General features: G+C 34.8%; 2 protein-coding genes across 4 annotated transcripts in view; both read left to right on the forward strand.

The window, feature by feature from the left end:
- Window positions 1–6,869, forward strand: part of LOC124368893 (synaptic vesicle glycoprotein 2B-like) — a 49,291-nt gene extending 42,422 nt beyond the window's left edge. For all 3 annotated transcript variants that reach the window (XM_046826395.1, XM_046826393.1, XM_046826394.1), the window contains exons 5-7: window positions 1,543–1,665; window positions 3,614–3,852; window positions 6,732–6,869. In XM_046826395.1, the coding sequence (XP_046682351.1) occupies window positions 1,543–1,665; window positions 3,614–3,749 (259 nt within the window). In that variant the 3' untranslated portion in view covers window positions 3,750–3,852; window positions 6,732–6,869. The remainder of the gene's footprint in view (window positions 1–1,542; window positions 1,666–3,613; window positions 3,853–6,731) is intronic.
- Window positions 5,628–24,638, forward strand: part of LOC124369410 — a 36,520-nt gene continuing 17,509 nt past the window's right edge. Inside the window, exons 1-4 of the mRNA XM_046827417.1 lie at window positions 5,628–5,687; window positions 6,732–6,898; window positions 11,011–11,276; window positions 17,824–17,983. Coding sequence (XP_046683373.1) covers window positions 5,628–5,687; window positions 6,732–6,898; window positions 11,011–11,276; window positions 17,824–17,983 — 653 coding nt within the window. The remainder of the gene's footprint in view (window positions 5,688–6,731; window positions 6,899–11,010; window positions 11,277–17,823; window positions 17,984–24,638) is intronic.

Here is a 24,638-nt window from a genome sequence, read left to right on the forward strand (position 1 = left end):
CTACCTTACTCCCTATCACTAGCGGTGTCCCTCAGGGATCGATTTTGGGACCAGTGCTTTTTATTCTGCTTTTTATTCAGTGTATTTTTAACGAATGACCTTCCAAGCTATCTTCTTGACTGGGCCCAAACAATGCTATATGCAGATGACACAGCCCTTCTTATTGCACAAAAAGACTCAATATCTCTCGAACTTAACTCTTTTATAGCCTTGAATATGACCAAACAATACTGCCAACATAATAATCTTGTTCTTAATGACAGCAAAACGCAGCAACTTATATGGAAAGGCCGAAGAACCAGTGACTACTATGGCTTACCAGAAATAGCTCAAGATAATGAAGCAAAGTACCTTGGCATTATAATAGATGACAAGCTATCTTGGAATCCACACATTGACGATCTCTGTAGTAAGCTTAACTCCAGTATTTATGCTCTTAAAAGAGTAAAAAGTTCTTGTAACCAAGATACTACCAGGACAGCATATTTTTCTCTAGTTGAGTCTCATCTGAGGTATGGATTATTAGCATGGGGCAACTCTTCAGCAAGAAACAGGGACCGTGTTCTAGTTCTGCAAAAAAAGGCTATTCGAATATTAGCAGAACTGACTCCTCACGAGTCATGCCGTCAGGCCTTTGAAGAACTTGGAATCCTGACAGTGGTCTCACTCTATATTTGCGAGGCCACCTGCTACACAATAGCTCAGAAACCTGACCACCTAGGTAACAATCATAACTATAACACAAGAAACGCATATGACCTCACTCTGTTTGAAAAGAAACCTACCTACATGGGAAGAAAACTTTTCAACCAACTCCCAGAAGATCTGAAGAGACGTAGAGAAGACAAGAACTTCAAGACATCGCTCAAGACCTGGCTGCTACAGAAATCTTTTTACACCCTAGAAGAATTTTTCAATGCCTGACTATTTATGGTAACATTTCTGTACCATATATATAAACTTATCTTCATCACCTTATTTCAACTCTAACTGTTACCTATTTATATCTTCTTGACTGATTTCAACTATGAAATGTACAAATCTTTAATAACGATGCCATTACTGTACTCTATGTTCATGTAAATAAAGAATTTTGATTTGATTTGATTTGATCTACAAATTCTGTTATACTACTCAAAACGAACATGATGAACACGCAGTACAGGCAGTGATGTTTGTCTGCACCAAAATGACACTGTGTTGAAGATGCATAATCGTGCATACACAATATAATTAACTGCATCTATATGCCAGCACACACCTCACCACAGTTATTCCTTGATTAATAGAAAATAAGGATGAATAATTTTTCAATGCACATTGTATGAAGCTTAGACTATATTCTGAAATCTACATTTTATTTTCTGACAAACTAGTTGCAGTTAGATGAGACATGAAAAGTTACTGATTTTGTTCATTATGTTATCTTTACTCTTTTGGGCATTAACAAATATACACAATATAACTATCTGATTATTGTAATTACTGTTTTGCAAAGAGCCATTCATAACGAATTATTTTAGAAGATTTTATCTGTTTTAGGTCGGCTCCATGCTATATTGCCACATTTCCATTCTTAGGAGAATATGTTCCAACACAGGACCGGTTTCGATCTGTGATGATTGCCACAGCTTGTAGCATCCTGGGACTGGCCTACTCTAACCCGTGAGTCTGTTATTATTCATTTAATCATTTACTAAGTTTTCAGCTCGTTTTATCTGTCTACATATAAGAATTATACGTAACAGTAGTAAGGGAGTAAGTTAGTATAATACAAAAAAAAAAAAAAAAAAAAAAAAAAAAAAAAAAAAAAAAAAAAAAAAAAAAAAAAAGGTGAACATTACTAATACGTTTTACACCAGTGTCTGAGATGAACTTAAATTAACTCTTAGGAGTTTAAAGTTCTGTTTATGTTGCTGTTTCTATTCACATTTTATCAACTGTGTCTACCTCATAGGACTGACTGTCCGGTCATTAATTTTGATAATATCCTCAAGCATGACTGTAGTCCATAAATAGACATAAAATGGCTAAAAAGAAGAGCGAACCGTTCCTTTCCTTGTCTGTGAAAAACTTTGCTTCAACATTTATGCTATAATGGACTTGATTTCAGGCATACTCTAAGATTTCCTTATATCAAAACACAGGCATACGAGAGAAGACTGTACAAAACTTGTCAGTGGTTGTGAACACCTTTTGCAGAATACTTGTATTACAAGCTATTCAAGAAACTTTAATTTGATTGTTGTAAACTTTAATCGATGTAACTGGATTACTTGCTATTGAAATTGTCTAAGTTATAACAAAACTTAAAGGTTTGGTTTTAATTGTATATACTAGCATATAATAATTGACCAGAAGCAGTTGGTGTGAATTACAAGGTTAAGATTAAAACTATTGGTATTTACTTTTTAATGTATCAGTTCACATAATCTTCCTCTCATTATGAGGGTGGTATATGAAGAGTTGATGACAATTATGAATTTGAACAAACCAACATTTCAAGAAACAGAAGAATGTTGTGGAAATAATTTATACCTCTTATTATTCTAAATTCAAATGTTCTAGTTTTCTTTTCCATAGACCACTTGTTTGTACATTAATAATTGTAATACTTAGATTATGCAAGTTAAAGTATTGTATCAATGCAAATAGGTGGAATTGTGAACTTTTCTTATAAATCTTTATAACATATTTATACTCTTTTTTTGTTGTGATGTGTTTTCTTTTTCGTAAGCATAAAATAAAATTTGGTTTATGTGACTTTGTGTTTTTCTTCACAATTCTCTAACCGGACAGGAAAACTAGCAGGCCACATGCTTATAACACATTCTCAGTTTTCTTGAAAACAGAGCATTAGTGGCTTTAAGTTATTTTCAAAACATGTTAACATTCACAACCTTAATCAACCCTAAAAATTTGCATTTTTATCAGAATTGTCATCTCTACTATAAAGGATATATTCTGTTATTTAATACGAACATGAGTGTAATTTTTCTTAATTCATTTTTAGTTATGAGGCAGTAAAATCTAACAGTTTTCATTTTTTTAATTAATTATAGTTATTTCTTGTACTACATATCTGTTCATGCTACATAATGCCAGATGTTTTGGTATATTCTATTGTGGTTGGTTTATGGTTTTTTTTAAATAAGTTTTATTTACATAAAGCACATTCACTAATACAAGTAATACAGCATATGTCTGCTTGTGTTAGTTAATATCTAAATGAATAATGATTTAAGAGTTTGAAAAAATGTATTTATTAGCAGTTGAGTCATTTTCTTGTTTCAGTTAGTATTGAAATGTACACAAGAAATTAATTCAATAAAGAATTTCAAATTTTGAAACAGTACCAATGTACAACAGAGCAAACGCTCAAGATCCCTAGGTGTTCTTATGCATACGGAAGAGGGGTTGGAACAGGAAAGCATTGTTCAGAAGATCTCATGGTTTTGTAAAGGCCTGGGATTTTATACAGCTTAAACCTGGGAGAGGGTGCACAATAAGCCGGATGGCTGAGAGGCAACTACCAGGCCTAGGAAACCTGGCCCTCTGTTAAAAAAAAAAAAATGTACAATTTACAAAATTGATAGTTACATTATGAATGCAGTGGTAGCCTGGGCCACGCTGCTTGGACAGTGGGAGGCAGATCTATGGCTGGTGAAGTTTACCCCTTGGCGACTGTTCTTCCTCATATGTGGTGTGCCGGCCTTAATCTCCGCCATTCTATTCTGCATAACTCCTGAGAGTCCTAAGTTCCTCTTGACTAGAGGGAAGAAGGAGGAGACTCTACAGATTCTACAGAAAGTTTATTCAATTAATTCTGGGAAAGAATGCAACACCTATCCCGTAAGTATGGTTCAGTATCAGATTATCCAAATCTCATTATCATGTGAGAGATTGCACCAGTAATAGTTTGATAATATTTTTTTGATTAACAGTGTTAACAGTTTCAGAGCCTGTCTTATCTCTCTTTGTCATACATTTCCTTATGTAATCTTAACATTTGTTTATCTTTTGTTTATTTTGTTTTAAAATAATTAAAATACTTCACTCCCTGCCTCCATTTTGGCAGTACTCCCTGAGTTAAAAATTTAGTTATGAATACAATTGCTCACTTGAAATAAATGTGTTAAGTGCGGCAATTTGCTCATGTGCAATCTCCTGTGTAGTGTAAATATTGTCAGATTGTATAGTACTTCTAATGCGTTTCTTATAAAAAGATATTTACGACGGTGTGTCAAATATAAATGGGACTGGTTTTCTAAAAATTCCAAAGGAGTCATTGACCTGCAATTGGTTGATGTGCAGGTAACCTGCACTGTAAGTGAGGGGAGGGGGAGTGCCGCCTGAAACTCTCTTGGATCCCTTTACTTTCAAAACAAATAATGTGTGAACAGGAAGTGCATGTCTTTGTGGAGCAGCAGATTATAATCAAGTTTTTGGCCATGGAAGGAGTGAGTCCAACTAAAAGTTTGCAGTTGTTTTGGGGAAAAGTTCGGGTTCGATATCTTGTCAAGAACTCATGTTTTTGCTTGTAACAAAGAATCTTCTGGAGAGTGCGAACATGTTGAGAACGAGAGCCACGATTATTGCCCAAGGATGGTCAGTATTGAGGCAGTCCAAAATCTCATTAAAGAAAATTGATGCATAACTCTCTTTAAAATTATGATGCACGATATTATTATGACGTACTGGATACCGGAAAATTATCATTTCGAAGGAAAGGAAGCACCAATAGGTCAAAAGTGACATTCTTCTTGACAAAAACACCAGACCACATGTGGCTAATGCCATAAGGCAAAAATTTGTTGCGTTTGGATCGTAAATACTGGAATGCACCCCATTGCCCAGACTTGTCACCTTGTGGCTTTCATCTATTTGGAATCTTCAAAGAAACACATAGAGGCCAGCATTTCAAGAAACAAAGCCGTGGTGGCGTTTGTGTTCCAATCGGTAATAAAGCGTCTAAGGAGTTTTTATGAATAATGGAATATAAAAGCTCCCAATCCAATGGAAAAAAATGTATTACAAGGGTGGGCGAATATGTAGAAAGATAATATATATTCCCAAGTTTAGTCAAAGAAAGGGCTAATTTTTTAAATAGAAGTCCCATTTATATTCAATACACCCTGTATATGCATATATGCAAATTATTTTAAGAAGCACAGTTTGAAGAGACAAGTTTTTCATAATAATCATAGAAATTTTCAAAAATATTTTCCATTGAAGAAAAATCACAAATTACAAAAATTAAGTGTGAACAACTTACCTTTTTAAAATCTCTCAGATCCAGAAAATAGGTGCAATTTCTCATGTGTTAAGTAGTGTGGCGACTTTTGCTAATGTATAACTTTCTGTGAGCACGGAAATTATTAGTTAAAATAGAATGATTCATATTTAACCCTCCAACTGATGACCAACGGCACAGAAGTTCATCAATACCGCTTGTGAACTGATAAAGACGGCACAGCCTCGGTCAACTTTCCATTATTATTATGCGAAAACCATTTGAGTTATAAAGACATAACTTGCACCAGTTGAATCCTCTACTCATACAAATCAATTAATTTTATATAGTTTATATTCGTAATATTACTCGTTTTCAGCTGATATTGATCGAAATGCCGTACAGCATACAGCTGACGGACTATGCAGCTGGTGACTCGCTGAACGACCTTGACGTACTTTGCTAGTTGTACTTTGCTTGCTACTGTTGCTAAGGTTATTATGTAGGCTAATTGATTTTTATTTATTGAATTTATTGTTATGTTTGGAAATGGGCGATCCTTGTTGATCAAATGATATACGTGAACTATTGGATGATGAAAGTGACTTATCAGCACATGAAGTGCATGATATTTCTTTGTCAGATTTGTTGTCAGGTATTCTGGATGATTATAAACCGGTGGAATGTGAGTTGGTTTGTGAACAGATTGATAATGACAGTGACAACAATTCATCATTATCTATATTCCTCTTGCACAAAGAATTGATCAAACTCCAATATGGATGCGTACTTCCAAAAAAAGGAGTACATACTTTACGTTTCTATAAACAAATTTTTTTGTGTTTTAAATAAGTGTATATATGTTATAATCTTTTTGTTCACTTCAAAAAAGTGTATATTTTGTACTTTTACAGTAAATTACTATCTTAAGTCATATGAAAGTTACATTGAGTAAAACTGAAAAAACAAAAAATTTACAATACACATTTCTGAATTTATGTTCAAATAAAAAAACATTACTTCAATAAGTGCATATTTTTATTTTTTTTTTATTATCTCTGGTTTGTAACAAAAAAACTTATATATAACAGTTATTACTTAGCATTAAGTACATATTTCAAGCAAATATCTGAAAAATATGCTGCGCAAAGACACAAAATAGTGTATCATTCTGGGAGTTTCTTATTATCAGTTGGGGGGTTTTAAAATAATGGCTTCTATGAATATACTGATAGCAGGAAAAAACTAGGGTGGGAATTAATACATTCAGTTGATGTATATTTGTGCACGGATTGTGTAGTAGCATGTCTTGGCCTATACTTGCAGTTACAATTAGATATTCAAAGACAACATATTATATGTTTTATTTATAAATCAATTTCATTCTACTGTTATGTAAGTTTTTAATTAGTAATGCACTAGTAATCAATATTTTAATGTTCATAAACTAAATAGTATTGCAGTGGCTTCTAATCTTAATGTTTCTGTTTATGTGAAGGTAAAGTCCATTTCTCTAGATGCCAATGATGTGGTTTCTCCTGATCAGAAGAAAGGAGTGCTTGGTATCCTGAAACATATTGTAGACCAGACAACGCCACTCTTCAAACCTCCTTTTGTCAAGAATCTTATCCTGTGCATTGTTTTAATGTTTACAATACTGCTTTGGTAAGGGTTTCAATTATGTATTTTCAATAAACTGATTGATTGGTTTTGAATGAATTTGTTGTCAGGTTGGTAGGATATCAGCTATTATGGTTAATTTGTGTACATGTACAGTCAGGGAAAAAAATTTAATCATGAGGGACAAATTCTTAAACATTTTATTATCTCAAAACTTAACTCTCCAGCTAAACAACTATTATTAACATAGTAACATTTCAGATTGATGACCTGGTTTTTGGCTTCCATAGCAAATTTTTAATCCTTTGTAAAAACTATACATTCTACATCCTAAATAATGGCTATTATATATTATTTTTCCCTAAGCTGTAGAACCATGTAAAAGAATCACCTACTTAGGTTCTTTCGTGAAAAAATTATAAATTGCATCAAACAAATTGTTTCAAGTTTTAAATGTAGCTGTCAGTTGCACAGTAAAGACACTTCAGATTTGTAAAATGTGCATAATGCTGTGGGGAATAAAATCTTTAGTTCATACATAAACTTGCATTGGAGGTAAGGTGTGGGCTCTAAGAAATTTGAGAATTATCTCAATAAGGATCAGAAATCATAAGACTTTATTCATGAGCTTAGAGTACAGAATTGGCATCAATTAATTAACAAAATTGAACATAGTACAATAAAGTGGTCAATATAATTTCTTGTTAGATGTTAATAGGGGATGTTCTCCAGCTCAGTAACTCTTCTATGGTGTAGAATGGTCTATCCATTAACCATGTGGTGAGTCGTCTTCTCATGTTGTGTGCGCCTTCTCCTTTGGCTGCCTCGGGCAGCAGGTTGAGGAACTTAGGCTCCAGGTAGGAAGGCTTCTCTTCAAAGATGGTTAAATGATGTGTCGGTAGAGTAAAGTTCGAGGCATATTGAATGTAGTATTTGGGTCTATCGGTACCTCTCTTTAGCTATAGAATGGTAAGTGGCCCCTCTGAGATGTACAGGCAAACCATTGTTAAAACCTTCAGTTCTTTAAATTTCAGTTGTCTCTATTGTTGAGCTCTGCAAGCACTCTAATAGCTTTTTTCTGGTGCACCAGGACAGGCTGCAAGTTTGTTGGCGATGAGTTGCCCCAAACTCCGAGTTCGTACCACAAGTGTGATTATAAAATTGCATGATATGCTCTGGTACTACTTATGAATTTTATCCTCTTGATGACATATAGGCTGCTACTTAATTTACGGCATAGGTTTTTAATATGAGGGGTACATGTCAGTTGCTCATCAATAGTCATTCCCAAATACTTGGCCTCTTCGGATGCTTCTATATCTGGAAGTCGTCCTACTTGGTCTATTTTCCTGCCAAACACCAGGTGTTGGGTTTTATCTTCATTTACAACCAGGCTATCATTATGGCAGTACTGTATAGCCATATTTTATGCCACTGATGAACAGACTTTGAGAATGTCAGGAAGCTTTTCACTGAGAAGGAGGACAGTATCGTGTGCATACATCAGTGTTTCATTATATTTCACCAGATATTCTGGGAGGTCATTTGTTAACAAGATAACAAGTACGGGACCCACCACAGAGTCTTGTGGGACACCTTATATCACTGGTAGTGGTTTTGATCTCACTAATTTTGTTACTCCTTTCTCTGTGTGTTTTAGCTCTACTATTTGAGTTCTTCTTGTTAAAATAACTTTTGAACCAGTTTGCAGTAGTTCAATTTATACCCAAGATCTTCATTTTGTTCAACAGTTGAGTGTAGCCCAGGCAGTCAAAAGTTTTGCTAAAGTCAAGTAGGATTGCTGTTGATGTGTTGCCGGCTTCAAGATTGTCTATGAGAAACTCAACAAGGGTGATGATGGCTGATGTGGTAGATTTTCCCTTGAAAAAGACGTGTTGATGTGGGGTAAGTACGTAATTGATGAAGAGGTAAATGTTGAAGAAGTCTGTGAAGCACTAATTTTTCAAAAACTTTGGAGAATGTGGATATTAGTGATATAGGACGGTAATTTTTGAGATCAAGATGGTCTCCTTTCTTTAATTTAGGAAATACTATTGAAATTTTGAGGTCAGTCAGGAAAACTCCATTTCTGAATGATTGATTGATGACATGTACAAGTGGTGTGGTAAGTTCTTCTTTACATGGCTTCAGTAGCTTAGCAGAGATATTGTCAATGCCAGTTGATTTCTTGTTGTTGAGAAACTCGATCACCTTTAGCACTTCATGTTTGTTAGTTGGATAAAGAAACATATTTGGTATTTGTTGTGTATGGGTAGTATCTACTGGAGGCTGTTAAGGCATTTGATATTGGCTTTTTACAAGGAGGTCATTTGCAGTATTAGTAAAAAATACGTTAAGGTGGTTAGCAATTAGATTAGGATCTTGAATTTTGGCTCCATCTATATTCAGCTCCATTGTTACTTGTGTATTGTTGGTAGATTTCTGCTCACTATTGATTATGCTCCACAGTGCTTTACTTTTGTCATTAGCTTCTTCTATAGTATTTGCAGTTGCTTGGCATCTAAGGGTCTTTAATTTTAAATCATAAGATTTTTTTTACTTATCCGTCATGTCTTTTTTTAAACTATTCTGTACCATTCAGAAGGTATCTCTCCTGGGCCTCCAGGAATGCTTGCTTAAGTTGTGAGGCCTCATGGTCAAAGATGTTATTGAGCTGCATACATGTATTTCTTGTTTTTACCATGGGGCAGGTCAGATCAATTTCCAGTGCAACAGTTTGGCTAAATATTTTGTATCATCTTCTGCACTATCCTGAGCGAGCACAATTTCCCAGGATTCTTGTTTGAGGACAGTTTTGAGATGTGTGATGTTCCTACAGTTAAAATGTCTACGGTAAGATACTGGAATCTGGGGAGCTGGAGCAAAGAGTTGTATTTAAAAAAGTTGTGCTGTGTGGCCAGATAAACCAGTGTGAAGGATGTCTATTGTTATGTGAATTGGTTGGAGATTGGTGCAAACATAGTCAATTGAGCTGGTTCTTGTTGCAGTTATTCTTGTCGGGGGTAAAACGATATGAGTCATATTATAGCCCAATAGGGTTTCATTTAGTATGACTTGGTCACGATTTGGTGACTGTAAGTCTATATTTATGTCTCCTATAAGAATAACAGGGCTATTCCATGTGGGTATTTTGTCAATTGTTTGTGAAATTATATTCAGTGACAAGTTCAGATGTCCTTGAGTTCTATAGATACCAACAATATGAAGGTTTTGGCGACCTTGCTTGATTTGTACTGATGCTATTTCACAGTGGAGCTCCATACTGAAGTTTGGTATGTCTGCTGGTTCGACAGTGTAGCCAAAATTATTTTTATAGATAGCTACACCTCCTTTTTGGTAATTTGTTCTACTGTATTCTGAAATTAATGAATACTCTAGGATATTAGTATCTCAAATTTCTGGTTGTTTTAAGCCATGTTCCATCAGGATTAGGATGTCGGGTTTCGTGGAGGTTAAGAAGTGGTTTAACCTTTCTATTTTGTTTGCTAGATTAGTCTTAGTTGATATTCACCAGAATAATACATTCCTACTCTTTGCTAAGGACCTTCAATAAAATGTGATTGTCTTCACCTGTTCCTTCCATCATGTGTTTTGATCTTTTCGTTGATTTTACTTTTCACATCAATTACTGAGGTTTGCAATTTAATTTCCTTGTATGGCTACATGTCCTGGTATGAAAATAAGGCATACTGTTTTTCAGCAGTCTGCTGTAACTCCTAAACTACCTTAAATGATATATCTGACTATTGTGCATTATCTTTCTTGTCTCTCCTTTCCACTAAATAGTGTGATAAACACTTTAGCTTCAAAAACCATAAAAGATGTTCATATAAACACGTAGACTTCTCGTAACTCATGACTATACATGCTGGCTCATGCTCTTTTCATAAGAGTTCTTCATTTTTCATTTTATACAAATTTTAAGAGGCTAACAGTTGACTGTGTCTTGATTGTATGAAGTGCCACTTACATTTATACTTGTGCTTTATTAGATGCTGAATGTTTGAGACAATAGACAACTTTGATACCAGAATAGTTAGAATGATTGTATATTATTCTTTTTGAACTTCACTTTTAAAACAAAAAGAATGCTTGATTTTGTACTTTGTGTTATTATGAGGGTTCTGATGTTTCAGTAACAACACAACTATTCTGTGGTTACCGGAAGTGCTAAACCGCATCGCCTTTTACCAGGAGGGACACGGAGGAGATTCCTACTTATGCCAGATGGTGATGAAAGAACCAGAGGCCAACATGACAGCAGGAGGTGTATCAGAGGAGTGTGTAGGAACAGTCAACTCTGCGGTGTTTGTGCCCAATCTTGTTGTTGGCACATTGCAGCCAGTAGTAATGGTGACAGCAGGATTTGTTGTGAACTATGTGGACAAGAAGGTACTCATGGGTAAATTCTGTTTTTTTTTTTTGCGAATGAAAATATTTGCTGTTGAGTTAAATTTATATTTTCTAAATAATGCTTCTAGTAAACTGTTTCCACCAATAGAACTTGAATTTCATACTGATACATTTAAGACAGAAAGTGGTACAGTTGTCGGGTTAGGCCATGAGACCAAACCCTACGGATCCAAACATTGGTCACAGCCATCTGGAGTGTGTTTGTGAGAATTTTTGTTTGTAGTATTGAGTAAACAAAATAAACATTTTCACAGATAGCCAAACAGATTTCAAGAATAAAGAATTTATTGTCAAAATGTATAAGATTATTTATGGACATTTGTCAATTGAATGAAATTACTAAAACTAAGAAGATTACTTTAGGCTACAAAGTTTGGTGATATTTAACCCTTCGCATGCCACTAATAAATTCATTAACATTCCTATACAATTAAATAATTTTGTTTCTTTATGTTCAAAGCAAATTTTTATTATAACTAAACTATAAAATGTAAAAGCAAAAAGTATAAAAACAGGGCATTTTACTTTGCATATTTAGCGTATTTATTGATAAAAATAAAAAAGAACTATTTACAAAACAGTTTAAAAAAAAAAAATTTTAATTTTATTGTAAAATGTAATTAAATTGAAAAGTTTAATTACATTTTGCTATAAAACAAGATAAATATTTCAAACTAATCACAACACTACCACACAATGAAGAATAATAACAAGATATTTAGTAGACGTGCACTCGTGACAACCGAGAAAGCAGTTATACACGCCACGGATATGTTTGGTTATGGCTCTGTAGGAGACGCTGAACTGACAAGCAGGAGTTAGACAAAGGGCGCTCCCCTCCCCCTGCTGCAGAGTGAAGATAGTTTATAAAATACTTTTTTTGGCAACCATGATACGCATGGAGTGTGCACCGAGCATTTTGTAGGCTTTTGTGAACTAAAAAACTCCATAATCTATAATAGCGGATATAACTGTATTAAATTTGGTGTTTTAGTCAGAGTCTGCCATTCTAATATATCCGTCTACGGCGTGGGAAGGGTTAAAAAATCCTTCACTCAGTCAAAACATTTTTTCAGTTAGGATTTTTTTTACTCATGCTATAAAACCTTTCGAAGGCAAAATTCTTACTTGTAATGGTAAAGGCCACTAAGAGCATTTCAAAGAGCGTTAGAGTTGTCTGACTCGTGTGTGAATAACTCCAAATGTGTTTGGGATTGTAATCAGACCTCCCACAGCAGTATCAACAACATTAGTGTTTGTAGGGTTCCAGTCTATGAGGGGATTAAGGAAAATTACCTCCTTGCTCTTGGTTATAGTTTACACGATGTTTACCTACCACTGTGTATAGTGATGGCTTTGTTGTTGTCAGCTACAACAGAACTTGCAAGAGCCTTTGGTCCGGAAACAGTAGATTGATTAATCAAATCTCAATCAACTCACCCCTTTGTAAATATTAGATTAATGAAATTCTTTTTAAGTTATCATTAATTATTTTTATTCATAAACAGTGTAACAATTTCGAATAAAAAGTTATGGAAACTGTGTAATGTCAATTTGATAATCTATTTTATTTTTGTCTTCTTTAATATTGAACTAAAATCATAAAGGAATGTACATTTGACCACTTAATGTGGTATTTGAAGTATCTTTTTATTTTGATAATTTTTCTGGCAAGGGAAGGAGGTGGAGCACAAATCAAAATTTTCAGTGATGACCCCAACTTGACGCCTATCAAGATGAAAGATTTACAAAGGGGGAAATCCAAAAATATAATATTTCAATCAATCAATCTTTATTTACATATACATAGAGTATAGTATTGCATCAAAAACATTACATTGTAAGAAAAAACACAGGTTTGCATTTACATACATACAAAACTTTTACTGTACGTAGGAAAAAAGTGTTAAATTTCAAGATTAAGATATAGCATCATAAAAGTTGCTATAATTTTTTGTTTTGTCAATGGGTTCTCCAGTTCAGGAACTCTCGTACTGTGTAGATGGATCGGTCCAGTAGCCAGTCTGTCAGTGTGGTTTTCAGTTTTTTCTCAGGCAGGCGATTGTAGAAGGTGGCTCCTTTATAGGAAGGCTTCCTCTCGTATAGACTAAGGTGGTGAGCGTCAAGCAGAAAGTTGTGTCTGTACCTGGTGTTGTAAGAATGCTGTTCTTCCATTCTAGTTTGGTCCGATTTTACAGTAAAGAGCACGGTTTCAAGGATGTAGAGTGAGGCCACTGTCAGTACTTTGAGCTCCTTAAAAGCCTCTCTGCAAGAGTCTCTGGGGCCATTCAGAGTTGTATGATCTGCTCTTTTTTGTATGATCAGTACTCTTTGCAGATTTGTGTCTCTGGTACCTCCCCAGGCTACCAGTCCGTATCGAAGCTGGGACTCAAAGAGTGAGTAGTAGGCAGTTAGTGCTGTTTTATGGTCGCTGATCTGTTTCATTCTTCTAATGACAAAGAGACTGGAGTTCAATTTATTGCATAACTGGTTTATGTGAGGTGTCCATGTTAGGGTATTGTCTAAAATTATGCCTAAGTATTTATTTTAATTGACAGTTGTGATGTCTGGGAGCCCCTGATGGCTGTTTGGGGTTGTGAAGATGAGTTGGCAGGTTTTGCTTTCATTTAAGACAAGGTTATTTTGGTAGCAGTATTGCTTTGCCATGTTATAAGCTTCATAGGAATTTATTTCCAATTGTTCTTTTTTTTTGTCAGCAACAATCAATGCTATGTCATCCGCAAACATGACCGCCTCGCAAAAGTTTTCTAGGTATTTTGGAAAATTGTTTGCTATAAGAATTTTCAGGACAGGGCCAAGTACTGATCCTTGTGGCACCCCTCTAGTCATTGGTAGTACTTGTGATTTCATCTTTTGTAAGACATGATTCTCTTCATAGGTGATCTCTACCAACTGTTTCCTGTCACTTATATAGCTTTGAAACCATTGTGCTTCTTTTCCAGAAATACCGAAAACCCTTAGTTTCTTTATCATCAGTTTGTGGTCCAGGCAATCAAATGCTTTGCTGAAGCAAGACTGTTGAGGCAATGTAGCCTTGTTCTAGCTTCTCTATGAGACCTTCTATGAGTTGCGTAATGGCTGTTGTTGTTGACCTGTTCTTGATGAAGCCGTGCTGTTTAGAGGTAAAAAGGTTATGCTGATGAAGATGCTCTGTGACTCTGTTGAGAACTACTCTTTCAAGAATTTTTTAGAAGTTTGGTATTAGGGAGATTGGGCGGTAGCTGGTTGCTTCAGTGGTTTTTCCACTTTTGTATTTTGGATATATTTTAGACGTTTTTAAAGTGCCAGGAAAAACTCCTTCATCAAGAGATTTATTTATTAGGTTTGTTAGAGGGGCTGCTAGTTCATTCTTACAGTATTTAATTAATTTAGATGAGATCTCGTCTTCTCCAGCCGAAGTTTTGGGTTTCATTGAATCTATAGTTTTTCTTATCTCTTCTTCAGTTGCCTTATAAAGCTGGAGGTTTTGAGCCAATATATTTTCAACCGGGTCTTCTATTGTACCATGTTCTTCCCTTTTGCTCTGTTTCAGTGTTCTATCTGCAATTGTCACAAAAAAACTGTTTAAGTAGTTTGCTATTGTCTCGGGTGAGCTGTGCATGCCTCCTTCTATATTCAGGTTTTCTAAAACTGAAGTCTCACTCTTTTTCTTCCTCTCTGAATTTATTACTTCCCATAAGGCTTTTGATTTGTTCTCTGCTTGCTCTATAAGGTCTACATTGTGCTTTTCCCTCAGATCTTTCAGTTTGAGGTCATAGTTTTTCTTTCTGAGAGCTGTTTTATTTTTGTCTTCTATATTACCTGTGAGTATTTCTCGGTTTAATGCCTCTAAATATGATCTTTTAAGTTCCCCACATTCGGTGTCCCATACTCTTTTTATTCGTGTTTTCTTTATTTGTACTGTTTTATGTGGGCATACTGCGTCCAGTATAGACCGCAAGACACTATCCAGAGCAGTGAAGGCAGCCTCTGTATTTTCTTTAGATATTACATCTGCCAAGTTTTGGTTTGCTAAGATTGTACGTATTTCCTCCATTTTGTGCATATTTATAACCCTCTGTTTAGACTTTATTGGAGTATGATTGTCAATATTTACGGTTACACGACACAGTTGAGCAGTGTGGTCTGAAAGCCCTGTGGTGATCACACTGTGGGATACTTTATCCTCACTTATGTTCGTACAGATGTCATCAATAGAGGTCTGGCTGTGGTGGGTGATTCTAGTAGAAGTTAGTTTTAATCTCTTAATATTGAATCCATCTAGAGCTTCCATTAGGCTTTGGCTTTCTTAACTATCTTTTAGGTTATCAACATTTATTTCACCCATTATGACTATCGGGTTATTTGGATTCGGGATTTTGTCTAGTTCTGTTAAGAGTGTATCAATAGCGTTCTCAAGGTTAGAATGTGGAGGTCTGTAGATTCCCACTAGGTATAGAAAGCAGTTCTTGAGATTTATCTTCAGCGTTATGGATTCACAGATCATTTCAGTTGTTGAGTCTGAGATGGATACTATGCTGACCTTGCTTTTTAAGTTCTTGTTGTTGAATATTGCCACACCGCCTTTCTTATGTTGTGTCCTTGTGAACCCTCCAATGAGTTCATACTCTGGAATCCTGATGTTTTCTAGGTTTGCGCTGTTTAGTCCATGTTCTGTCAGTATGAGAATGTCGGGGTTGTGGGAGTGAAGGAAGTGTGTCAGTCGTTCTATTTTATTTTTGATTTCGTCTATATTTTGGTGGGCTATTACAATGTTTGTTTCTTGCCTGTTAGTACTTTTGCCTGTGTTGATTGTTATGCTTTTTCAAGTTTTAAAGTTTGAATAATCTTTAAGTACAAATTGCAATTGGAATTGTAAAAACATAGTTTTATAAATATTTGTTCTAGGAGTTGCTAAATTCAGAGGGATTGAGAAAGATTTATGTTATCAACCAATTAAGTTGGCTTTTTAGTATTTCTGCACTTGAACTTCCTTGGATAGATTAAAATAAAAGTAAAAAATAAAAATTTGTATCATGTCAAATGTGCATGATTTTCTAACAATTTTTTATAATGCAATGCCAATGGCTGGGATATTTTTATAACTAATAAACAGGATAATAGACTATATTTATTTTTTAGGTATCTGAATATTAGGTAATTTGTAATATGTAAACAAAACCAAACAATATTTTATATTTTTTGTAAATATCTATTTTATATTAATATTAAATTTAAATCTGTATTTGAAGCATTTTATTTTGTTCAGTTGCTTTTTTGTTGTTCGAGGGACATTTGGAAAATAATTTGCTCTAGCAAATAAAATATTACACGTTTCTTTTAAAGCTTCTTTATTATATACATTTGAAAGAGCAATTCTTAAACTATTCTTCAAGATATATAATATTTACACTGAAGTACTTATCTAGGAACCTTTTCAATACCAATGGAATAAAACTATGCCGCCTACGCACATAACACAATCGCTGAGATTCTCGAGGAGACAAGGCGTAACCCTACTCCATCGATTGTTGTATTTGTTTGACATTGACATAAGAAACCCATGTTTCATCACCAGTGACTATGCTGTTAAAAAATTCTTCAACTTCTTCATGGTACCGGAGAAGGAACTTTAGAGCTGGCCCTTTTGGAAAGGAACTCTTTGTTTCCATTCCAGTCACCATTTCATACACTATAGTTTTCGATATCTGTAGAACATTGTTTGAAAGGTCTGAGATTGTAAATCTTCGATTTTTTCTTAATGCTATAATTGAATTGTTTGGCAAGGTCAATGGTAACCGAAGACTGTCGACCACTTTGTTTTATGTCGTGAACATAAGTTAATTCTTCATGAAACAGTTTGCAGTATTTGTAATTGCAATATAGCTCATAATATCTTCCCAATACACAGAACTCAATTCATGATGAATTTCCACTGATTGCATTATTTTACCAGAAGAAATCTGATGGCGCTATGTATTTCACAGTCAACCATTTTGAACACCAATTTAGAATGAAATGTGTGGCCGTTACTGTGACACTGCCAAATATGCTCTGAACATAGCTACACTGCACCACTCAGATCACACCGCACCCGTTCAGCAATCAGATGCCTTTGCAACTTATTTTCCAAATGACTTGTGTGTTTTTTTTTTTTTTAGTAAAAAGTTATATTTTGAAAAACCAATATTTTTATCCAAATAACCATATTCGTATAATTAGAGATTAATTTGTTTTAAGATAAATATGTTTTTTTTCTATTCTTACATTAGAAAGGGTCGTAGTTATTTATCACATTGAGAAAGCATAATCAAATAGTTAGAAAAAACCCTATCATTGTCAAAAAAACATGCCAGCATTAAATGTATGATAAAACAATGTTAAACTCCGCTAATAGAGCAAATTATAGGTCCCGTGATGCATAATTGAGAATAATCCTGGTGGTCACAGATCCATTCTGTGATAAGCTGATGTAATAAATAAATAATAATAATTAATATACTAATTTTATATGTAATTAATGTTGTCTTTTCTAGTGGTGGTGATGATTTTATGCAGCGGTGTCTCCTTCTTTTCCACTTGGGTACCAGAAGCAACTCTTGTGATTGTCATGTTTGGAGCCATCCCCATCATCATCAGCGTTAGTTACAACATACTAACAAGTCTGTTGGTTGAACTCTTCCCAACTTACATACGGTAATTTCTATATACGTGATTCTCCAGCAAACTGGCATTTCTGTATCTTTAGAAACCAAAGCATTGAGTCCAAAATGAAATAAAAATCTTTTGTAATGACTAAAAATGCCTGCCTCACACTGAGTATATAAGGATTATACACTACGTGACTTTATATTACTACTGTAACATATTTTTTTTGTTTTAACATGACAGAGGACACTACAAATTTAAAAATACAGAAAATTTAATCAAGTGAAAATCTTTAAAACAAACGAAGATTTAAATTGATTAAATAAAATAATTGTAAGAGTTAAACAACTCTTTATTGAGAATGTTATCGTTAATTTATATGTCAAGAAGTTATTTGTTTCCTTTATAATTTAAGAGGGAATTTCAAATTTGAAACAGGGGACTTAGGAACCAGCTGGTTACAACCATTTTAATTACATTAACCCTTTGAATGGTGGAGTTTTTCTCAGTAAGAGTGTCCTAAAAAGTGAGTTATTTTTTTTATTTTAGACTTTGTTTTTTTTAGGTGATTTGGGTTTATCGCTGTAGATGTGTTATGAAAAACACTCAATTAAACATTTTTGTAGTTTTTTTTGTATTTATACAGAAATTAATCAAATTATGCACAAAAGTTATTATATTTACAAAATATGAGAACAAGATAAAATATTCAGCATTTTCTCATAAACATACTAAGGTACAAATTAGTAACAGTACACAAGTCCCCTCAGAAATTTTTGATGGTATGAAAGTTGCAAAATCAGTTGGACACACAAAGCAGAACGTCACAATCTCGGCACATCGTGTCACGGCCCCGCTGCTGGTCTATCTGCACACATGGCATGCTGTTTTCGGCTTTTCCTTCTTATCTGTAGCAGGGATGGTGGCGGAAAAATGCCGAGCAGTAAGTCTCAGGGGAGCATCTTAGCCAAAAATTTGTCTGTAAGTCTTTCTCGTCCCATTTTACCTAATCAGTAATTACACAAACAGCCACGTTTATTTACTCACTGTAAAGACAACAAATCATGGGTAACCAGTTATGTAAAAGTGAGGTTACAACCTGTATTCGCGATACAAAACAGAAATAGAAACAGCTGATTACTTGGAACAACTGATTGAATACCGTCAATTGGGTCTGAAAGAAATAAATAAAGGAACAACTGCAATTTAGTAGGAACGACAAAAAGTACTTGAAACTTTCTTTTTTATTCCGCTTGATCGCATTTGTATTCAAGCGAGAGATTATTTATTGCGAAACATTATTGTGAAAACTGTTTAGCACCATAGCACTTTCCGCACGGCTATCGGGATTACTGTGGGTGGCATGTGGGGTTCTCCCGAATTTGTTGCGGGAATGCTAGTCAAAGGGTTAAATTACAATTCTCAGTATCCTGCATTGTAAACGTGAACTAGTTACAGAATAGACTGAGAATTGCAAGGTTTATACTTTTTTCTTTCACCATCAGATGTTTAATATATATGTGTATATATGTGTATATATATATATATATATATATATATATATATATATATATAAACAATATTCAAGTAATGCAATAGGATACTTTTTTTTAACACCAATTGAAAATATAAAATTAATTTATTCAAATAATAAAGAAAATATTACTTACATGAAATTGCCACTTTACTGGAGAATTGCCCATATGTTTATACAACTATACAAATGTTCTGGTCATTGCCCAACATTGAATATTAGTAAAGTACATTCCCATTTATGTCAAATATACAGGGTGAGGCAGACCACCCGTACAGTACGTATAGCGGCCAAACCAAATGAGGTAGATTATTTGTAACAACTTCAAACCCCCTATTTCCACCCCAAAGAATTCGGAGAAATTATTTTGAAATCTCTAAAACTCCCCAAAAAGGTAGTTTTTGGGGGGTAGGGGTGGTTTTTGGAAAATTTTCAAATGTAAAGGTATGTTGAGTTATACATCATTTTAAAGGTATTTCTTCACTGATTATTTTGATGCAAAAATTTTTAACCTATCTTGCCGCTTATGTACAGGGTACACCAAAACGTTAAAAAATCAGGGGTTTGTGGGTAAATTCATTGCAACTACCTGCACAAATGTAGAGAGACGATATTTTTATTGAAAAATAATGATGAGATGGCTTATTGAAAAATATCATCAAATGCCACCCTACCCCAAAATTTACACATTTTAAAAATACATAGAATTTTGAAATACTTAACAGCCCCAGTCTAAAAAAAATCAAATAGCAACCTAGGTGGTGTTGTACATAATTAGAAAGGTCTTTAAAAAATAAACATTTTGTACATTTAAAGTTTGTCTCTATCTCCAATGGTTTCAAAACTGTAATAAAAAAATAGATCTTTTAATAATTTTACTAAGTTAGTTTGTATTAATATCAAAATCTAATGAAACAAATGGAAAACAAGTTGGACTTTTAAGTTTAATTTGTTTTTAAATAATGTAGTACAAAACACATCAGGATTTCTATCAGTGTAACATGTTTCAAAAGCAATCTAACCGTGGTGTTCATGTTTTCACAATCCCAAATACACGAGTTGCCCCTGGAAGAACTTTGGAACCAATTCCTTAGTCTCTCTTATCTAATCTCTGTTATTATCGTCTCCCTATTCAGTTGTTCTTGTGACCACGTGGTATGAGGTAGATATTAATTTAAATTTTTTTAAAGTACGTAGTGTAAGTTTTGTTTCTTCTAAAATGCCGTTCTCAAATGAGGAGGCATTCCAGATGCTTATGGTGTTAGGGGAATGTTTCCAAAATTACTTAGCTGCCGCTCTTCTTTATGCCCAACGTTACCCAGACCGCGAACATCACTCCAGGAACGTTTTTCAAAGACTTGCTAGTCGAGTTTCGTGAAACAGGTCATGTTCAACCTGACCACAACAAAGGAAAGGACTCGCTAGACCCGTGAGAAGTGATAGGGCACCCGAAGTTTTGGCAGCCTTTGAACTGAATCCGCATGATTCTACACGAAGAGTAGCTCTTGATTCTGGTATGAGTCAAAGAACTGTTTTAAGAATCGTTCATGATCATAAAATGCACCCATATAGGATGTCATTACATCAAGAACTCCATGGAGATGATTACCTTCATAGAATGAACTTTTGTTTGTGGGCTCGAGAAAAACTACAACAAAATCAAAACTTTCACCATAACATTCTGTGGTGTGATGAGGCCACGTTTAGGAGTAATGGAGAAGTGAATCGTCACAATATGAGATACTGGGCGTTTGAAAACCCACACTGGGTGCGAGAAGTGGACAACCGAAGGTACTGGACACTAAATACCTGGTGCGGTATTATCGGTGACAAAATTGTAGGGCCATTCTTCTTTGACGATCGCATAGACCGATTAGTTTATATCAACTTTCTCATTGGTCACTTGCCTAATTTATTGATCGAAATTCCTGAGGAAATCTTACAACGTATGTGGTTTATGCACGATGGGGCACCAGCACACTACTCCGAAGATTCTCGATTAATTCTAAACGAGCAATACCCTGACAGATGGATTGGAAGAGGCGGCCCTGTGAACTACCCAGCGAGATCTCCTGATTTAACGTGTATGGACTTTTACTTGTGGGGTAGACTAAAAGAACTAGTGTATAAATCAAGACAAACAACTAGAGAGGACATGATGCAGCGGATAAGTTAGGCTATAAACACGATCAGTAGAGAAGAGATAATTAGAGCTGTAGATAGCTTCACCTCAAGGATTGAACTCTGTCTGGAAAACAATGGGTTGCAGTTTGAGCACCGGTTTTAACTCCTCACTTAACTGACCTCAGTCAGTTACTAGGTTATTGTTGGTTTTAGTTTAATAATTGATAATTATCATATTGATAATTTACCATGATGCTGCTGTAACATGGTAGATTTATTTTCAAAGCCAGTTTGAAGTGTTTACTTTTTTTAATAATGACAGGATATTCCTTCCTTCCATGGCACTCACATCAATGATAGAATAGAATAGAATAGAATATATTTTATTGCGTTGACAATATATATTACATTGTATTGCAATAGTCAATACTACCAATTTTTTACGGTATTTATCTTAAAAACTAAATCCATTCACTCGACTTTCCATACAGTTGCACGCAGGCACACATTCATACACATACAAAATTCATAATTCGTGGGATCAACCCCCAGGATTGCAACACTGCCGCGAATATCAATCCCAAGTGTGCTCCATAAACTCGCCAACTGAGTAAAAAGCACAAGACAACCAGGTAGTGTTTTAATTGGGTTTTTAATTTTTTTGGATTTGTTTCTAAATTTAGTGTTTCAGGGAGATTGTTAATGAATTTGATCCCAGCTTGAGAAGGGAGGCGTTCAAATGCTGCTGTTCTATGCTGTCGGGCTCGAAAGCGCCCCCGAGCTCTTGTCTCGTATTTGTGTATATCACTGCCCTGCGTGAATATACACTGAAATCGACAGTAAAATGAAGTCTCCTAAAATATACAAGCTGGGTAGAGTTAGCAAGTTGAGCTCCCTGAAGGCACTTCGACATGACTCTCTGTTGTTCAATTATGCGATGATTCGAACAGCTTTTTTCTGCAGTCTGAATACTCTTTCCAAGTTTGATATGGCACAACTGCCCCACAGAGAAATTCCGTACGACAGGTATGGAAATATTAATCCATAGTAAGCCATCATTAAGACATCAGACGTACAAAACTTTGATAAATTGCGAAGGACAAAAATTCCAGTTGCCAATTTAGCACATACACTTTCAATGTGAACTTTCCAGGTTAACCCTTTTATCTAGGTGTATCCTAGAAATTTAGCAGAATCAGTTTCTTCCAGAACAATGTTATCCATCATTACTGTTGGGGTTTCATAATGTATTCAACCCACGTAAACAGAAGTTGATGTTAATTTGTCTTTTCATGATTAGTTTTGAGATTATTTACCAGAAAATTTTGAATGCAGGAGTTAAGATCAATGAAGGTTATGAATCTCCAATGTAGTTAGAGAATCAGTCCGGAAACAGAGAGTCGTGTCATCTGTGTATTGAATTATTTTCCCATATAAGGCTGACGCATGGATATTATTCACATAAATCAAGAAAAGGACAGGACCCAAGATTGATCCCTGTGGGACTCCTTGGTATATTCTAATAGTACTTGATACTGCATTCTGGACCTGAACACATTGACTTCTACTACTCAAGTAATGAGTGGAGCCACTGGTGTGCTGTCCCTCGTACACCACAGCCTTCCAGCTTGTGTAGCAATATACATGATTAACAGTATCAAACGCTTTTGAGAGATCAAGAAAGACACTGAGCGTTCTTTGGTGTGTCTCAAAGCCTTCCACAATAAAGTCTACAAGTTTGTGTGATTGCTCCAAAAGTTGATCTTCCTGGTCTGAAACCAAATTGTAGATCAGACAAAATTTTGTGTTTGTCAAGAAAATTAAGAAGTCGGTCCAGGAACAGTTTTTCAAAGATTTTGCTAAAAACAGGTAAAATTGAAATTGGTCGATAGTTATCCGCTAACTTTGGATCGCCTTTTTTGAAAACAGGTAACGACTTTTGCCAATTGGAGTGCGGATGGGAATGTCCCCAGTTTCGAAAGAAACATTTATGATTTTTGTCAATGGGCTTAATATGTGCTGATAACATTGTTTTATAAGCCACATTGATATATGCCATTTATGTCATTGGAAGTTTTAGCTGAAAAAACTTCTTACAATACGTTCCCACTTCGTCCTCACACACAGGGGCCAGAACCATAGATGAAGCAGGGGTATGTGTGGTGACTGTATCCAGTTCCAATTCATGGTCAGCATCAAGAGAACCAGCCACTGAGGAGAAAAAATTTATTAAATTCCAAAGCTATTGCATTTGGATCGGTTGCAATGGATTTTGAAGATGCTTTATTTATTGAGTTTTTTATAATGTTCCAAGCTGTCTTAGAAAAGTTAGATGACTGTTTTAGTTTATTGTTTATTTCGTATGATTTTGCAGCAGTTATTACTTTTTTATAAATTCTTTTGTAATTTCTATAGAAGGATTTGAATCTATAATCATTAGTGTTCCTGAATATTTCATTATAGAATTTTAATTTATTTCTAGAAATCAGAATTCCAGGTGTTATCCAAGAATTCTTCTGAACTTTACCTTTTGTTTTTTATTTTCCTAAGGGGACAGCAAACATTTAAGTGGAACATGAAACAACTGTTGAAGGAGTCGAATATTGTGTCTGCAGAAGTAAAAGAATCTAAAAAAATCCAATTTTCATCTGCCAGACATTTATTTAAAAGATTTATGTTATGTGGATGGACATTCTCCTTAAAATAATGTTTGTGGGATTCTTGGCTCACTGAACATCCACGGGGATCACCACCTCCTGTGCGTAATGGTCGGATATAGCAGTGTTCAGCATTGACACAGAACTATTGAGTACGTTTGTTTATGACATTATCAATGGCAGTGCTCGATGTCGCTGTCACACGAGTTGGCGAGTTCACAGACCAGCTAAGACTAAAAGATTTGAGCAAGTCTCTAAGCTGTTGAGTTTGCTTATCATTCATATTTAAAACATTAATATTGATATCCCCCATTATAACAAAATATTTAAAATTATTGAGGAGATAGTTTAGAAGCCGCTCAAGCCTCTCGAAAAAAAACACCAAATT

This window comes from Homalodisca vitripennis, chromosome X, assembly GCF_021130785.1.
Source record: "Homalodisca vitripennis isolate AUS2020 chromosome X, UT_GWSS_2.1, whole genome shotgun sequence".
In the NCBI taxonomy this organism is placed as follows: domain Eukaryota; kingdom Metazoa; phylum Arthropoda; class Insecta; order Hemiptera; family Cicadellidae; genus Homalodisca; species Homalodisca vitripennis.